Source organism: Sturnus vulgaris, chromosome 2, assembly GCF_052056855.1.
Source record: "Sturnus vulgaris isolate bStuVul1 chromosome 2, bStuVul1.hap1, whole genome shotgun sequence".
Lineage (NCBI taxonomy): Eukaryota > Metazoa > Chordata > Aves > Passeriformes > Sturnidae > Sturnus > Sturnus vulgaris.
In genome coordinates this window covers 44190318-44207907 of record NC_142244.1, presented here as the reverse complement: position 1 = coordinate 44207907, position 17590 = coordinate 44190318, and the positions used below count along the sequence as shown (strand labels likewise).

Genomic DNA, 17590 nt, shown 5'->3' with positions numbered 1-17590 from the left:
CCGGGACAGCGGGGCCGGACACCGTGCCAGGGCTCTCACTGGGCTCTCCATCCTCTGCAGCGCTGTGCTTTATAGCGGGGTGACCTTTAAAAGCCCCCCACACACACAGGGGGGCCGAGCGAACGCGTTCTCGTGGGCAAACACCGCCCCGGCCCCGCCTGCGGGTTTGCAGAGTCTGCGGGGTGCAGAAATTACAAGAACAAGAACCACCAAAAGATGTTTTGTGCATCTGTTGCTGCACAAAATGATGAATGTTATAGAAAAATATTTAAAAGTCCATAAGTATAGTTACACAAAGAAGAAAAAAGAAAACAAAAAAACAAACCCCTAGTTTGTCCAAAACTTTTTTTTCTTATTTAAGCAAAACAGGGTGTGTTGTCTTGGGACATTGCCCTGCTTTGGATGAGCTGTCAGCAACAGGCTAAATGCCTTGGTGGTTTCCTGGCGAGACATTTCTTGGCTAGTGTATTTGAGCTTAAACCAATTCTTCCTTTTTTTTTTTTTTTTTTTTTTTTTCCTCAGTGTGCAGCTGTTCTATGTCTTTGACTAGGAAGGTACAAATAGTGCTCTCCATTTGTAAAATACTTCACAGACCCCTTCCTCCATATTTGTAGCACAGTTTGGGAAGTGGGTGTTGCTGCTACCATTTTACAGTCAAGACCAGTGGTGGTCAGGTTGCCAAAAGTGTTTAATATTAGTATCCCTTTTACTGCAGTTGAGAAGATGACTCCAAAATGGAAGTCTTTCACCTCTGGTTCAGAAAACCAACCCCAAATTCACCACTTTGTTGCCCCATCTGCTATTTTGTTGCAAAAGGGGGAAAAGTGGTTGTCAATTTATCACTGTGTGCTTTTCAAGTCACACATACATTTAAAATCCAAGTTTGCCTGATAAAATGTGCTGTTTCATTTAGGATGCAGTAGAAAGCTTTGTCAGGATGGAGAATTGAGTCACTCAAGTGGAACTGAGGCAGAGCTGGGAAATTGCAGAATTTGCCCATGTCACACCGAGGAAGATTGAAGGTGATGGCCAATGCATGCCACTGACAGAATTTGAACTTCCTTAGATTTACTGAAAATTTTGCAAAATTTGCAGCTTCACCTAAAGATACCTTCTGAGATTCAGAACTAAGTATGGTGTTTATATGTATTTCTGTCTTTCTCTTGTTTACCTTTTTATTAAGTCTTCATAGTCCTCCTTTACCGTTATTGGATAATTTCTCCTTATGAGTAGCCTCACATTCTTTCAGACTATGGGACAAGAAGGTGACAAGGGGAAGGACTTGTAATTCAGAAGTGTATGATTATTCTGGGGCAGCAAGAAACCTGATCTTAAGTAGTTACAAAATGGAAGGTCCTGCTCTGGCAGCTGGTTTGAAAGAAGTTTCATAAATTTTACTTTGGGCTGGACACTGATACTTGAGTAAAGGATAAAGATCAGCTCTTAAAACTTTGTGGGATGGATTCTGAATTTATTACAAGTCTTATTTGAAAGCTGGAGCATAGCTGTGCTGCTGCAGAAACACATTTTTCTTTCCTTCTTGTTCCAGTGGAGGATTATTCTGCTGATGTCCTATAGTTTTTCTCCAAGCTGTATAGGCAACTGCATGGGAGAAGTTAATGTTCTGATTATTTTCACCGTTCCTGCCTGAATTTATGTACATAGAAAGAGGAAGAAAAACTGTTTGTTTGCCCTTAATGTTACATATAGAGAGCCATGGAAATCTTTTCACCTTCTTCCTGAGACGGAACTAATGATCACTACCTGCATCTTCTTGAGAGAGCATCAACTGATGCACTAATTAAACCCTAATAAGTCTTGTACTGGAAAACTATTATGTACCGTGTGGTACTTCAGAAAAAATTAAAAATTTGATTTTGAGAGATACAGAAGAGCGAAGTTGTTCAGAATTTCACAGGCAGTTGAATATATTCTCAGTTACAGGTTCTTACTACCATTTAGCTATTAATTTTTAAAGAAAACATTGGATTAAGAAATGTATTAATCCCCACTCCCAAAAAATGTTGGTTGCTCCCAACAAATCTTAGTAGCAAAAGCTATTTACAGTGTATTCCAGCTTTAGATAGAGGTGGAGATGAACCACATTATCAAGACAAATTTGGAACAGTGTCTCATTGTACCAGTGTAAGGTGCAGTTGAACACTGTATTCTGAAGATCCTTTAGACAGTGTATTTCCCAGTGTTACATTGGAAGCTGAGGTTTCATTTATTCAGCCAGATCACAAATAATTTAAATTCTCTAATGTGTCTAAATTCTCTAAATATGTTGGACCTTTCTGAACCTTTTTTTTGGTTAGACTATCAGATCCAGTTTTAAGATACAAAAGTACTGGAATTGAATGTGTGAAATCTCTAAGTGCCTCATAATTTTAATTAAGCTTCTGTGGACTACATTTAATTTTCTTCTTTTTCATGCCATTGTCTTGTACTTTGACTTTTTTCAGGGATAAAAGTCGTGGTATTGAATTATAGTCTCAGTACCTGTGTTACAATGGGTGGGCTACCAATGAGACCAGAATACTGCTATTATTCTCCTGGTAAAAGATTTTCTATGCAATACAAAGTACTAATTTAAAATAATGTCTTTTCAGTTTTCTATTTTACTTTGATGATATATTCCAAAATTACCTTTACAGCCTTTTCTACTTCACTACCACCACAACAATACAGATGCCTTAATTTTAGTGATAAAAAACATGTAAAAATTTGAAAACATCAAGTAATACTAGTTTTTTCTTTCAAGTAGTACAGAACACTCATGCCAAATATACACAAATGCTCAAAAATAGCATATAAGAAAATCTGTCAGAGTTTATCACAATGAAAATATATATGTTTGATGTGTCATGTAGAGGTGATAAGCAGTAATTTTCCACAGGATGCAAATAGTAATATATAAACTCTACTGTGCAGTTGAAATTTGGTTTATTAAATCCAGGCAGTAAAGGAGTGATGTGTTGGCTGCCCTTTGTGCTGTAGACATTCCCAAATAGTTAGATCAGGCCTTCATAGTGTACAGTTCTTTTCCACAGAAATTTGAAACCCATCAAAACATTTGCATTTCTTCAAGTAAAAGATGAACCATCACTTTAGGGTAACTTCATTTATTTGTCTTAATATTTTTTTGTTTGGTTTAGGAGAGACTGTCATAAATAATGGCGAACCTTGTTCACCTAAGGTAAGATTTTCTATTACTTTGCTTAGGTAAGATAATGAATGTAACTGAGTGATTTCACAGAAAAGTGACAGATGTTTTCAAAATAAGGATTGCCTTATTCAAGATAGATATGAAAATACAGAAGAATCAGATATTTTCAGATAGAGAAAAGAAACTACATTGAAATTCTAGGAATTCAGTATATTAGAACATTTTTGTGTTAATGTCCTGTATCACAGCTCAGTTGTTATGTCATATTTTTAATCTCATCTGCATGACTTTAAATGCAGAGTAACTGTTGTTTTTGGCAGTCATTTTTTGCTTGATTTGCTTAGCTCAGACTTAATTGCTTGTTACATGTTGGCTTTTGCTAAAGATAAATATTGATTAAAAATATTTGCTTAACAGTGTTTAATTGAACATCTGGTGAGTAGCTGTGATAGCCCTGGAACAAGCCATACTTTCAAGTGTTCTATTTATAAGTTTCTAGAGATCTGTTTATAACTCTTACATAATTTTTCTTTCTTTATTTTGTGCTTATTTCAAAATTAAAGAAACATATTCTTTTACTTTTCTACCATTCTCTAGGCACAAAATGCCTGTATGCTAGTAATACTAGTAATTCAGAAACCTTTTTTTTGTAAAATTCCTTTGTTAACAGTATTTGTAATTTTTGCTTTCACTTTTTAAGAGCAAAAATCAGGAAAAAAACCCTGTTCACTGCTTGCTGGAGTAGTACCAATTCCAGAAAGAGAAAACTGGAACAGGAAAGAACAACTATGTTGAAGATGTATTCAAGTCTAAATAAGTTTTGTTTTTCATTAAAATCTTGACGTTTCTAAGGATCTTATTTACATTTGAAAACACAATATATGAACATACTACAAATGATTTGCTGAGATTATGAAATCACCAAACAAAGACTTATATGAAAATATGTTGCTTAATCTTTTGACAACGACACATATTTTGGGAATTACTTTTAGTAATTTCTTTAAATGATGATTCAGAGGCATTCCCTTATTTTATGTCATATGACTATGGCACCATGGAAGAAAAACTATTAAATATGAAAATATCATTTTAATACAACAGTAATAGGTGTAACTACTTTTACTAATGCTATTATTTGTTACTATTTCAGATAATTGTGTGCCCATGAATACTGTCCCTTTATTCTTTCCCCTATAAGAACATTTAAAATATGTTTTTAATGCTGAATTGGTCTGCCAATCTTCTCATGACTGCTTGAGTGCATAAGTTAAAAACTTATGCAAGTATTTCCCTGATCAGCATTTAAATACTGAATTCAGGGATTTTCAAGAGTAAAAGCATTTTGCTAATATCTGGTAAATCCAAAAGCCTTCTCCTTTCCAGTGAAAATAAGTTCCTTAGCATTTGAGAAGTCTATTGGGTATGGTGATTCCTAAAATGCAGGATTTGCAAGTTCTTGCCTCCCACTTACAGTGCTCACAAGTAGAATACTTCACCAGAAATGGTGGTGGTATTTTTTTAATTTAAAGAGGTTATTCTTTACCCCTGACACTACTTTTTTCTTGTGAGGTATGGCTAAACAGAGAACATCTAATTGGTTTTGGTCTCAGCTCTGTCAATTATCTCTTGATAAAGCTTTATAAAACAGGTTTTGAAGGAAGTCCTGTAAAGCAATCTACTTCATTTTGACAGACCGAGCTATTTTATGCGTGCTTTATGTTCAATTTATTTCCCCCTCAATTGTTTGGTACAACAGGACACAAGGAAAGTTGGAGCTGTGGAGGAACCACTCCAGGCAGAAGAGAAAAATAAATCTGCAGATATTTCAAATCAGAAAGAACAATGCCTTGTACCATGTGATGCTCAAGCTAAAATTTTACAAGGGGACAAACATTACATGTGCAGTATGTATTCATAAAGAATACTTTCAGTGATGAGCTATGCAGTGCCATGCTATGCAATCCTCTCCTCTGCTACGCTATGCTGTGCAAATTTATTTTTCAGTCTTCCTGAGCACATGTGACAGCCCTGTGACCCTGCTGCCCAAACTCTGTATTGTCCAGAAAATCTGGGGTACCCTGTTTTTGGGATGCAGCTGGGGTGACAAAGTATAATCATTGGTGAAGACAGGCAAATCCAAGCAGCTGCACAACAGATAACCCTAGATCTGTTACCCTCTGAATGTCAGTGCCTCTCTCAATTAGAGAGGAAGGGGAAGATGTCTGTTCCTCATTTAAACATCATAGCTGGATGTGGGGGTGTAAGTGGGAGGTAGTTAATTAGTTAATTAGTTACATGGGAATAAATGTGTACTTCAACTCACCTTTTATAGAGGCTTACACAGGATATTCTCTGTTCACTCACTACCTTGACAAACTACATAGCAAATTATACAATCAGCCTCCAAAATGAATTGTGTAAATTCTCGGTTTTCATATACGATTTAAAAATATATATTACTAACTATATGCCATAATAATAATGATTTTTAGTATCAGGGCAAAAAACAGGAGTAGTACAATGAATAAGCAAATGTAAGGTGACCAAAAACCTTATATCTGTCTTTTATCATATGCATTTATATTTCTGTGATATCCATTAACTGGTTGTCCAGTTTACCCAAGGATAACATTAATTTCTTCTTCAAAACATGAGAAGAGCCATCACTTCTTAAGATGTCTTTACTGCAATCAAAAAGTCTGAAGTTTTTTGCACCTTTGGCTTTAATCTGTGGTCTCTGTATTACTTTCATTTCACTTTTAGGTGCTCTAAGGTAAAACACCTTCACAGTATTCACTTAGATGTCATAAATAAGTACATTGTCATTTAGTCAAGAATATTTCTAGAGTTATGAAAACAAAGTGGATGAACACATTTCTTTTGAAGGAAATTTGCAGAACTCTCTTGCTGAATATGCCAGAAGTACAAAAAAAATGGTAAGGGACATGATGGATGACCAACAGTCTTCGCTGGATTACCTTTCTGATCAGGTAATTTAATTCTTTATCATAAATATTTGTATTTGTTATTTCTCACAGCAGGTGTTGTCTTTCTGAGGAAAAATAGGGCTCATTAAACCATTAAATTGTCATTAAACCAATAGGATTAGAGTGTCTTATCACCAGTGCTTTTACCTCTGGGAGGTTGTGAGTTCCATTTCTATGAGGAGTGGTTTCACACCTCAGTGTCATTGCAGTAGGGAAAGTGGAGGACCATTCCTTCACATTGGTACAAATTACTACACATCACAAAAATTAGCTTCAGATTATGTTTATTAGGAGTCAGAAAAAATCTTTAGAATGTAAAATTTCTCATTCCATCCTAATTAAAGATCTTTTATATGAATTTGCAGGTAAATGAACTCATGAACAAACTTGTTCTTTTGAACACAGTAATTTTGAGAAAACAACTGGATCCACTTCCTTATAAAGCAGTTCAATCTCATGGTAAGTGTTTTTCAGATGTAGTCTTGACACCTTCCCCTTTTATCTTTATATCTTGAAAAGGAGCTAATTAAAGCAAAGGTAAGCAGTTGTAAGACTGACATTTATCCTGTGTTAGTATCGTATAAACTCTGTAAACTTAAACTGCTTGAAAGTGTTATCATAAATACTCTTTTAAATAATTTGCAACTGACAACTCTGGGCATCCTATTTGGCATTCTGATTTTTGTGTAAAATACCACGTATGATTATCAGCTAGTAAGTGATCTGAAGCTGCTGAATGGCATGTTCTTTTGCAGTGAAATAAAGTGTGCTCTGCATCTGCAGTATCCTTATTGAAACTGAATGTTTTTCATGTATACTTTATGATGAAAAGGCTTTTACAAGTATAAATACAAAAATCCGTAGGAAAAGGACTTCATTTCTCAGATAATATGTCTTTTTCACAGTACAGGTGTTATAAATAAAATGAAAAAACTAATCTGTAAATCGTCCCAGATACATAATCTTTAATTTTTTATAGGTATGTATCATAACTATTAAGATTAGAAAGAACTTTGTCTATACAGTGTAATTTGTACTTAGAAGCTGAATGGTGTTTAGAGAATTTTAATTCACAAGATACATTCATGAAAAGCATGATTTTAAAGTTTGTGTGAGAAGAAAATTATATTTTAAATAATTCATGCCAGCAAGAAAAGTAATATTCCTGTATTAATCTCTATTTTTAAAAATATATTTTGCTAACGAACTTCCTTGAATACCTTTTGTCTCTAGGTTTGGACTGCACTCATATTAAAGATACTGTTGGTTCAGTTTCAAAAACTCCTAGTGGTCTGTACATTATCCATCCAGAAGGATCAAATTCTCCTTTTGAGGTAATACATTTATTATTATAGTCACAATTTACTTGAGAATATGCATTTAGAATACTTTCAATAGACTTAAAGTGTTTTCCATGACAATTTCTCAACAGATGAATGAAAAATGTTTTAAATCATCTGCACATGTCTGCTATTACTATAATTTTGACAAGTTTCTTATTTTCTACAAAGAAATTTAATCTCTGTCATAAGAGCCCATTGTCAGTTTTCATATGCAGTGAAAAATACCAGAGAAAACCCAAGGTGTTTTCCAGCATCTCTTTTGGATATGGAGAGAAGCTGTTCTTTTTTGTTTTAGAGATGGAAAAGCAATTGAAGAGCAATTGAGTGATCCATTTGGGTTTTAAGATGAGACTTTTCGATTGTGAGGGATTCTGCTGTATAACATTGCCTCTTTTGTGATAGGACTCTGCTGATAACAGTCATCCAAGTGTAGGTGCAAATGTGCCTTGGTTTGAGGAATAAATGCTTAGCACTTGTCTGAGTATCATTATAAACCAGTCTTCAGGCACAGAGGCATCTAAAATTGTGGTTTTCCTATCCAGTTTGTAGGATTTATTTTCCTAAGACAAGGATATATATCCCTAAAACAAACTGCATCATGCTTCCTATCACTGCTTGCACATTACGTAATTGCTCAGATTAATAGTTTTACCTAGAAGAAGGGAATTTTGGGTTAATTTCCTCAGACTCAGAATATTAAGATCCTTGCAAACACAAGGAATATTTTATTTTATGTGTTTATTTCCATTTCAGGTTGTTCTATTTAGCGAAGGCCTTATGCATAGTGGAAATGCAGATATGGCACTTTCAAACCTTCAACTTTGCCATACAGGTTGAGGTCATTATTTTTTGTAGAAAAAATGAGGAATTTAGGCCAACTAATACCTAGCAAAGTTTAATATCTAATTTCATAGTGTTCCTTTGTATGTAACAAAGGCAGGATTAATCCCTTTTTCTCAAGCCAAGTGGAACCCTTCAAAATGCTACAAAAAGGAGCTTAAACTGGTTAAGAAAAGTTTTCAGAATTATGCTGGCATCTCAAAAGGAAAAATGAACTCAATTCTGCAACCTTTGATATAAAAATTCTCTCCATAAAATGTAGTGAGCTCAGGAAAAAGACCTGTAACTCATCAATAAGTCTCTTCCATGTAAAAAGCAAAGATATGTTGGAGTGTTCACAGAACAACCATATTTGTAGTATGAACAAAATGCTACATTGCAAAAAATGCATCTGTTTCAGAATTTCTCTGGATTGAAGGTGATTCCAGAAAAACAAAAGAAAAATCATAGCAATTTGATTAAAAGAACAAGGTAACAATAAATAATGAGAAGAATGTTTGCAGTCATTTCTTGTCTGGTAAATGTTGCACAGAACTTAAAAAGACAGTGCCAAAAAGCTCTCAGAGAAAAGTATTTAAAATATGTGTTCCATAAAGAATGTTGTTTTAAGGAAAACTATTTAATGTGAATTCTTTCATGTGTTGAAGCATAAAAGGAGTACAAGAGAAATGATAGATAGACAAAAATATAAAGACATTAAAATATAAACAAGAAATTATAAAGCCTCTTTTAGAGGCTAATAGTCAAGTGTTCTAAGTGTTCTGCAGACCAGCAAAATAAGAAAAAATACAGAGGCAGAAAACCATAGCAAGAAACTAAAAAACAGGAAGCCAACCCAACATGAAACAATTAATTTCAATGAGGACCTTTGCAGCAATAAGATGCATTTTTATGCAATGGGTCCTAAATGAAAATGTGTTTTGAATAATATGCATAAAAATATCAGTTAAATGGAAACTATTTAGACAACGTGATCCCATTCTTATTTTTCAAGTTTGATACCTCATGTTTCCAAAAGTAAGTACGGATTTTGATGCTTAACTTGGGTTAATTGAACTTCAAATTCCAGGAGCAATAAGAATATCTAGTTTTAGTGGTATTGGCAGGTTTCTGTCACCTCAGGAAGTTACTCTCAAATAAGCTCTTGCCTGAGCATTTATTCATGAGGTGATTAAAACCAATTTCACTTTTGGAAAAATGAACCATGATCAATTGCTGATACATTTTTCAATCAGTAAATTTAGATCAATGATCTTTCTCAGCTGGATCAATTGTTTAGAATATACCTCATACACACTGTGGGTGGAAAGGGAAGAAATATTCAGTAGAAGTGTCCTCCTTCTCATTTAATTTAGGTTGTACCTGGCACAATCATGCCTTTCATACCTTTCATGATAGAGCAACCTGTAAAGCAGATTAGCTATTATAAGGCTTTACAATTGCAAAATTTCCATAAGGGACTAGGAAAACTACACAGCTATAGCTGTATTTGTCTGTATCTAATGTTTTTATTTAGCTGGAGTATGTATTGGTGCTAACTGGATTGCATTGCAATATAATTGCAATTGCTATTGCATCTAACTGGATGATGGCCTTTCATGTAGAACCATATCTGCTCCTTCTGAAATTATCAGCACTTACACTGATTTATATTGGACCAAAGATTGATATTGTGACCAAGTGGGCTCCTCAAAGTATTTCTGACTCATAGTCAGAGGAGTAGCCAAGCATGCAATCATCTTAAGACAGTGGATGAGGCAATGGGGTAATTTTGAATGAGGTTTAGCTATTTTCATCTAAATATTCGTTTTGGAATCTTCTATATTTCTTTTTATTCCAGTTCTATGCTCCTTGAGTGACTGAAATAAGCATGTGATTCTCTAGGGAATAAAGGTCACAATTTTTTTTCATGCACATGAACCTTACTATGATTCATTTAGTATTTGTTTTGCAAGAATTGCCCAAAATATCTTACTTGAAGATCCAAGATCCCTCAGGTTGTATTAGATCAAATTGCAGCTCTGTCCTGTTGCTTTCTTGTCATTCATTGAGAAGACATTATTAAATCATAGGGGCTCTGACTACGATGTTGATATTTTCCTGCAAAGGAGCACGTCTGGTTTCCTGAAAAATATCTGACTACTACAGGCAATGAATGTGCAACATATAATGCTCAGTCTGGCACAAATTTTTTTGAGGGTTAAACTGACTTACATCTAGTTTCCACTTTTATCAGCTGGCTAAAAACCAGCTGAAAACCTCTCTTTTCTGAAACATATTTAATTTTGTACATTTCCTGTAACATCAAAAAAAATTCTTACTTTGCTCCATCACGTGTGTAGCAGTTTAATGTTATCACAGCCAACATTATGCTCTGAACTTACTTTTGTTACCACAAGAAGTTTACTGGCTCGCTACCTATAACCTATTTTCCAGGTTAATTCTCCTAATATTAGTCACATTTGGAGAGAAAAATGAACCCCTGTTTTTAAACACTAATTATGGATACTATCCCTTAGAACTATTTTGAAAATCTTAGGTAGTGCAGTGTATAAATGTGCAATATTATCTTTCTACATTAAATTCCCAGACTTTATAATCCCAGTTAGACTGATCAAGATTTGGCACTGTAGGTATACTTAGGAAAGTCAATTACATATTTTAAGTTAGATGGGCTGAGGAGAAAACTTGTCACATAATGTGATGCTCCAAAGCAGAGCAGATGGCAGCTAGACCACTGTCATTTGACATACTGCTGGGCACAAATTTTAGCAAAGACTCATAAAGACTCATAAATTTGAGAGTTGATCTTATGTATTCAGAGGTACCACTCAGTTGCCAGCAGTTATATGTTCACATTGGGACTTCCCTGGATCAGGGCCACCTCTTATGTAGAGGTTTTTGCACTGCAAATTATTGTTATATGCTGGGTTATTGCTATCACTGTTTTCCATTTCCTCACCCTTATTAAAGGCTCTAAATTTCCCAGGCACCACAAACACAGTATATTCTATGGAAGAAGGCATGATGGTGATGGAGAACATATAAGAAGTTGTGTCTATTTTGCTTTGCTGAAATAAAAGTTTATTCAGTGTTACTACCTGTATTGATGATATTTTGCCTGATTAATACATGACATTGCAAGTTGCTTCCATTTCATGCTATAAATGTTACAGTGACATTTGTCAAAGCTTATTTATTGTATCTGTTAGGAGCAGACTATTACACACAGCATTTTTTACTGGTTGAAGAAATATCCAAATCAAACAGTTCAACAAGAACATATAAGAATAATGCAGCTTCATTTTTTAAGTTTCTTAGACCTTTTTAAAAGATATTTGAAAAGTATGTTATTTAGCAAAACTCTGAATACTTCACCTTTATTTAACTAAAATGTGTTTTTCAAAAATCTTCTTTGAGAAGGCTTAATCATGTCTATGCCTATTTTAGGTTTTGTGTGACATGGATTTTCAAGGAGGTGGATGGACTGTGGTTCAGAAAAGAACTGATGGAATTGTTCAGTTTCAGAGAACATGGTCTGAATATCTGGATGGATTTGGTGACCTTACTGGTACTAATTTTAAATACTCTAAAGTTCTTTGGATCTCACATTTCTCCTGCTTTTATGTGAGCTACATTCCACTAAATTGCATGGTAGTTTTGGTAATAGGAAGTTCTTGTTTCTTAAAAGTCTTATTTTTACTTAAGGATTTTTTTTCATCAAATCTGTTGTGTGATCTTCCCAATAATAACTATTACCCCCCTAGAGTCTTTACCTATTGCAGTCTCACAAATATGTTTAAATTATTATATTTTCTGCTTGAAATAATTTATAGATTATATTTCCCCTCTTTTCAGATAAAAAAAAGTACCTTTGTTGATTTGAATCACTTTCGTAAAATATTTCCTTAGAGCAGAGAAAAATCAATGTTTCACTGTAGGGCTTGCAAAGTTATAAACAATGGAAATATTTCAGTAGCTTATACCAACACAACTGTGATATTAATTTTTTATTGCCACTTTTAATCCTGCAAGCCTAAACCCATTTGTTTTTTCAGAAGTTTATATGGGATTGCAATGGAAGCACACAGCTTTTCTCTACAAAGAAGTGCAGCCCATATGAGGCTACAAGTGTGATTTATGGATTCAGCAAATCTCGAGAACAGGGCTTAAATTTCGAGAATAGGGTTTGCATGTTTTTTGCATTTCATAGAATGCTAACATATATAATTTCTCATTATTGCCCTTAGGAACGCTGCTGAGTTCTGTTCATGCATGTGGATCTTTAGCACCAGTTTTTGTGGTCTTCTAAGATATATTGCAGACGAATATTTGACATCTATCATCTGGACAATTTTCTAAAAAATAACACAAAGAGAAAAAAGATGATGCACACATGGGAATTCTTAGGGATTTCCTAAGGAAGTAGGAGGATTACTCTGTTCCCTCATTAGTCTTTCAAAGGAATATAAGCCTATCATGCTACTTTTGTTACATTTGATTCAGGAAGGAAAGTAAAAAAACGGGAACAATCACTTTTTCTTTTACAGTTTCCATTTCTTGACTATATATTGTCTTTCTCTTTAAGGAGAATTTTGGCTTGGACTGAGGAAGATTTTTTACATAGTAAATCAAAAAGCCACTCATTTCAGTCTTTACGTGGATTTGGAATCAGAAAATGAGAAGCATGCCTATGCATCATATGATGGATTTTGGATAGAGGATGAAGCATGTTCTTTTAAGATCCATTTGGGTCATTATTCAGGAAATGCTGGTAAGAACTTCCTTCTTTGAAGTATTTAAATGTAATTGTTCCCTTTCTTAATATGACAAAAATGCATTCAAAATAATAATAAACTTCAAAAATTTTATTTCTAATGTGTTTTACTTTGGTATATAATGAACACTTATGCAGATATTATTTATGAACAATTATTTAGATGCTCATTATCTTATCAGAGATGTTATTGGCAGTCTTCCTGGTGATGCTTTGGATAATTCAGAAGTGCCCAGATAGTCACGTGCAAAGGCTAGAGAAAGAAACTGAGTGGAACAAAGCTGGCCTAGTGTGTGTAACAGTTGCTGCATGATACATAGACACAAATTAATTCCAGACCTCCCATAACAGCATAAACATACTAAGCATGCAAAGATTTGCATTAAACATTGCATTATGTCTTACTGCTTTTTACCATGTTATAGGAGAATGATCCTTATTATCAATGAAATAGTTACTCTCTGAAAGTGTTGCTGCTTTACTCTGTATATGTGAAAAATACTATTTCTTCAGTAAGTTCTTTAGTAAGACAACAGAGACAGTAATAACTGACCTTTGTGTTTTAACAACTCCATCGTGTTTCATGACTCACTCTGGGGCTTTGGGCATGTTACTGGAAAATCTGAAGTTACAACCCTTTTTGTTTACTTTTATCTTCTTCTGTTGTTGAGAACAGAAGCCTTTACCTTCATAGCCAGCATGTATCACTAAGAGCAACAAAAATACAAAGACATTTCTTTGAATTTCAACTTCTTCCATATTTCTCAGTATTTTATTCTTTTTTTTCCCCTGCATCTTTAACACTTTTACAACTCATTAGCTGGTGCTCTTGAAACACTTTTGAAGAATTCTACTTTTTTCTCTAATAAATTCAGAGGAAAAGTTTGCGAGGTATGCATCAAGTAGGAAACATTTCTCCATAAATAACTTTTTAATCGTTTTGTTGTATCTGTTGTACTTAGGTGATGCATTTAGAGGATATAGAAGAGAAGATAACCAAAATTCCATGCCTTTCAGCACTTTTGATGTTGATAATGATGGATGCAGGCCAACGTGCCCTATTAAAGGACAGCCAGTAAAGAGCTGCAGTAACTTCAGTGGTAACACTGGATGGTGGTTCAACAAGTGTGGCCTTGCAAATCTTAACGGTGTTCATCGCTACACAGGTAGATTCCTTGCAACTGGGATTCACTGGGATACATGGACAATGAACAGAAAACTAGTCAAAATTAAATCAGTTTCAATGAAAATTCGGAGAACCAATTATCCATATTTCCATTAACATATGAAAATAGAAATATATCTCTCCTTGCAATTATGTGGAATGGTGTATCATTACAATCATAAATATCTTTCACCTTCACTTGAACAGTTCAGTCTTAAAACTTTATTGGAAATTTCTATAATGCAGTTACTCATTTTTATTAAGAAATGTCAGCATTTATAGTGTTCCAGCTTGAAAAAGAAGGTCCTAAGAAGAACTGGGTTTTAAGAAAAAGGATTAAGTTGGGTGTTTGTCAGCTGTTATTCAACTGCCTCTTAGAAAATCTTAGAACAAGCAGAAAATATTATAAAAATAAGTGTAATGCTGACTTTTGAATGTGCTCTTTCTGTGCTCTCCACATATCTAAATTGGCAAGAAATTTCAGCAAATTTTATTTTAAAACAACATCTACCTGGCATTTTCATTGTAATATTTTGGAAAAATACTTCATCTTAAGTTAAATTTCCAGAATCAGCTTTTCTTTCTATATTTCTTATTAGGAAAGATAACAATAGTTTCAATGTATAAATAAGGTTTTTTATACCATCAGGGCTCTATCTTTATGCAAATAAGTTTGATAGTTGACATTCAAGAGCTATGACCAAGTTTATATTTAATTTTCACAGTCAATGTATTTCATAATCCAGTTTTGACTCTACCATTGTCTATTTCACAATTGACTACAAATGAAAACTTTTTTTCAAAGAAAACTTATAGCTTTTCATATAACCTCTGCAGTTTTAACTTTTGGATATATGGGCCTGATCTTACGTTTTTCATTCTTAGTGGCTTTCACTTTGTGAACAATCATGTGGTAATGAATAAAACCAACTTAAGTTGTGTAAACACATTTAAAACTAAGGATTGTGAATTCTTTGAATTTCTGTGAGTAAAAGTAGAATAATATCAATAAAAATGCGAATATTGTCAGCACAGTGTTTCTGGAACCTGGCATCAAATCTGTACCAGCTTGCCATGGTATTTCTCATCTTTGCTGCAGTTCCAGCAGACCAGCTCTGTGGTAGTATGTGGAAGGAAAACAATTAACAACTTCATTAATTTCCTCTTTACTGTTTTTTTTTTATTTTAACCAAGCATTAATGCAGTGAGCAGAAACCATCATCAATTTAGAACCACCATGGTTTAGGACTTCTTCCCAAAGATTTATGTAGCCATAAGAGAAAACAAACCTTTTTCACAGGGTATGTTACAAGGTTAAAGGGGGAAAAAAGGTTCCTCTTTTCTAGTATGTTTGAATAGCCTTTAATAGTTGGAGGTAAAAAGTTGCTAAAAGCAGGTGTTTTCCTCTCTGCTGGAGGGAAACTGAGGACAATCCTTATGGGGAGGCTTAGAGGAGAAACATGGTAGAAAGTAGCTTGAGGAAAAATATCACAGGTCTTGGGGCGGACTGAATTCTCTGAGCACAGTGAGGGTTTGTTTTTGTCAGACACTGGAGTCTTTGAAATAAGAGATGAAGAAATTGTCTGTACACCTCTTCAGCCTCCCCTTACACCAGCCTTATTAGGAATGCAACTGCTTTGAACAGCAGCCTGGACCCAGCAGACTTACAAAGGTGGATGCTTAAATGAAAGAGCTTCTGCACTCAGATTAACAAGCACTGGAGTTGTCACTGTATTAGGGCTCTTATGTCAGAGTCCTCAGCCTGTGGCACAAGAATCCTACTGGATAATACCTGTGGGTAAATTTCATGGAAATGTAATGGCTTTAATGAAAGACTCAAACTTTGATGATGTGGCCTCTGTTCTCATCATCCAGGTCTGAGTCTGTGAGCAGGAGTCTAAGTAGGTACTTTGGATGTACATAACTATATTTTGCTGACACCCTGAGGCTGCTTTTGGCTGAATTAGAATTCCTGCTTAAAAATGAAGGTGGCAAATGAAGATTGCAGACTTGTGCTGGCAGATATTACCACATTTAATTATGAGGTTTAATCTCCCCATTGTCAGCATTGGCTAGATTAGCTGGCAGCAACAAATCTTAAAGGAGATGGACTTGAAAAGATAATTAGAGATTAAAGAATCATTCTTGCAAACAGACATTGTTTTAAAGTGTAGGGTATGCCTAGAAAATCAGAGTGCTAGAGATTAGTTGGCAGCTTCCTGGTGCATATCTGAAATACAGCAATGACAAGAGAACATCTTCCATGTGATAGATGGCTATTGTCTTCAAGTGTTCATTCCATTTCCTCCCTAGTAACAAAAAAACCCTGTGAAAACAAGTAAATTTTAAGTTAAACACAGAGAATTTTCAAGGACATTATCTATTTCCAGGGGCCTGTATTTCATATTTGCAGCTGATGGTTCCCACCTGTCATAAACCAGCATAAGATTTGTGTGGCCGTATGTTTAGGACGGGTAATCAGTTGGTTATTTCCCAAACAGTCTTGTTTCAACTATAATATAAGGTAGCATGTAAGGTGTAGCATGTTAAGAGAAATGAACTGAGTGTTTCAAATAAAGAGTACCTTGGTTTAATGGCACTGAATATCTACTCCAGGAATGATACTTCAAACTATGAGAAGTTAAAAGACAGGTAATTTCTGAAGCTACAAAACTGCACTTCTTTTGTTTTCTTTTTCCAATAGTATGTCTTCAATTTTTAAATCTCAGTTTGGTGATCTCAAATTGTTTAGTTATTTGACCATTCTGGTCACAAGAAACCTTTCTTTGGATTTTAATTTTGTTTTGCATATCTCCCTCTGAAGCATGCCCTGTATTGTCCCATTGCCAAACCAGAAGCCAGCCGAGACAATCCCTTGGAATGGGAGAAGTGCTTTGTGGGATTGCTGTTGGTATGGCTGTATAGAGAATGTAAGTTATTTACAGAAGTGGTACTGGAAACCTGCACACTCATTTCCAGGCTGGGTATTGATCGCCAGGTGTTCTGATCTATAAAGACAGGATGCACTTCATTTAGCAGCTCATTGTAAAATGCGTTAAAATTGAGGAAAGAAAGGCTTCTATGGCTTTCAGTGGACACAGATTTTGATGACGTGTTCTATATTCATCAACCAGAAGTTAAGTTGTTACTTTACAACACGTTCTAATGAATATTTCTTACACAGAACGATGCATATGACACTGTACTATTCAGAATTGTAAAAAGATGTAATAATACAAGCACAGAAGGGAATGGTCCTTTAATTACAGTGATTTTGCTCCATCATTTCAATTTTTAGCTTTGTGT

At 34.6% G+C, this 17590-nt stretch overlaps 1 protein-coding gene across 2 annotated transcripts; it reads left to right on the top strand.

Moving 5' to 3' along the window:
- The first annotated feature begins 66 nt into the window (after positions 1 to 66).
- On the top strand, positions 67 to 15402 carry ANGPTL5 (angiopoietin like 5). Of its 2 annotated transcripts, XM_088160667.1 has the most exons (10): positions 67 to 1022; positions 2466 to 2558; positions 3159 to 3199; positions 4929 to 5076; positions 6059 to 6162; positions 6525 to 6618; positions 7393 to 7493; positions 11793 to 11913; positions 12931 to 13116; positions 14082 to 15402. In XM_088160667.1, exons 2-10 carry the CDS (start codon positions 2513 to 2515, stop codon positions 14399 to 14401), a joined length of 1161 nt encoding a protein of 386 aa, XP_088016793.1. In that variant the 5' UTR covers positions 67 to 1022; positions 2466 to 2512; the 3' UTR covers positions 14402 to 15402. The 2 variants fall into 2 exon arrangements, with proteins under 2 accessions (XP_088016793.1, XP_014742067.2); XM_014886581.2 differs by lacking the exons at positions 67 to 1022; positions 2466 to 2558 and having other exon boundaries at positions 2952 to 3199.
- The last annotated feature ends 2188 nt before the right edge of the window (positions 15403 to 17590 follow it).

Excerpts from the sequence above, each read along its gene's own strand:
- ANGPTL5 (XM_014886581.2), top strand. The coding sequence starts at position 3,098 with ATGAACCATCACTTTAGGGTAACTTCATTTATTTGTCTTAATATTTTT. Across the intron at positions 6,163-6,524 it reads TGGATTACCTTTCTGATCAG|GTAAATGAACTCATGAACAA; the intron begins GTAATTTAATTC and ends ATGAATTTGCAG. Across the intron at positions 6,619-7,392 it reads TAAAGCAGTTCAATCTCATG|GTTTGGACTGCACTCATATT; the intron begins GTAAGTGTTTTT and ends TTTTGTCTCTAG.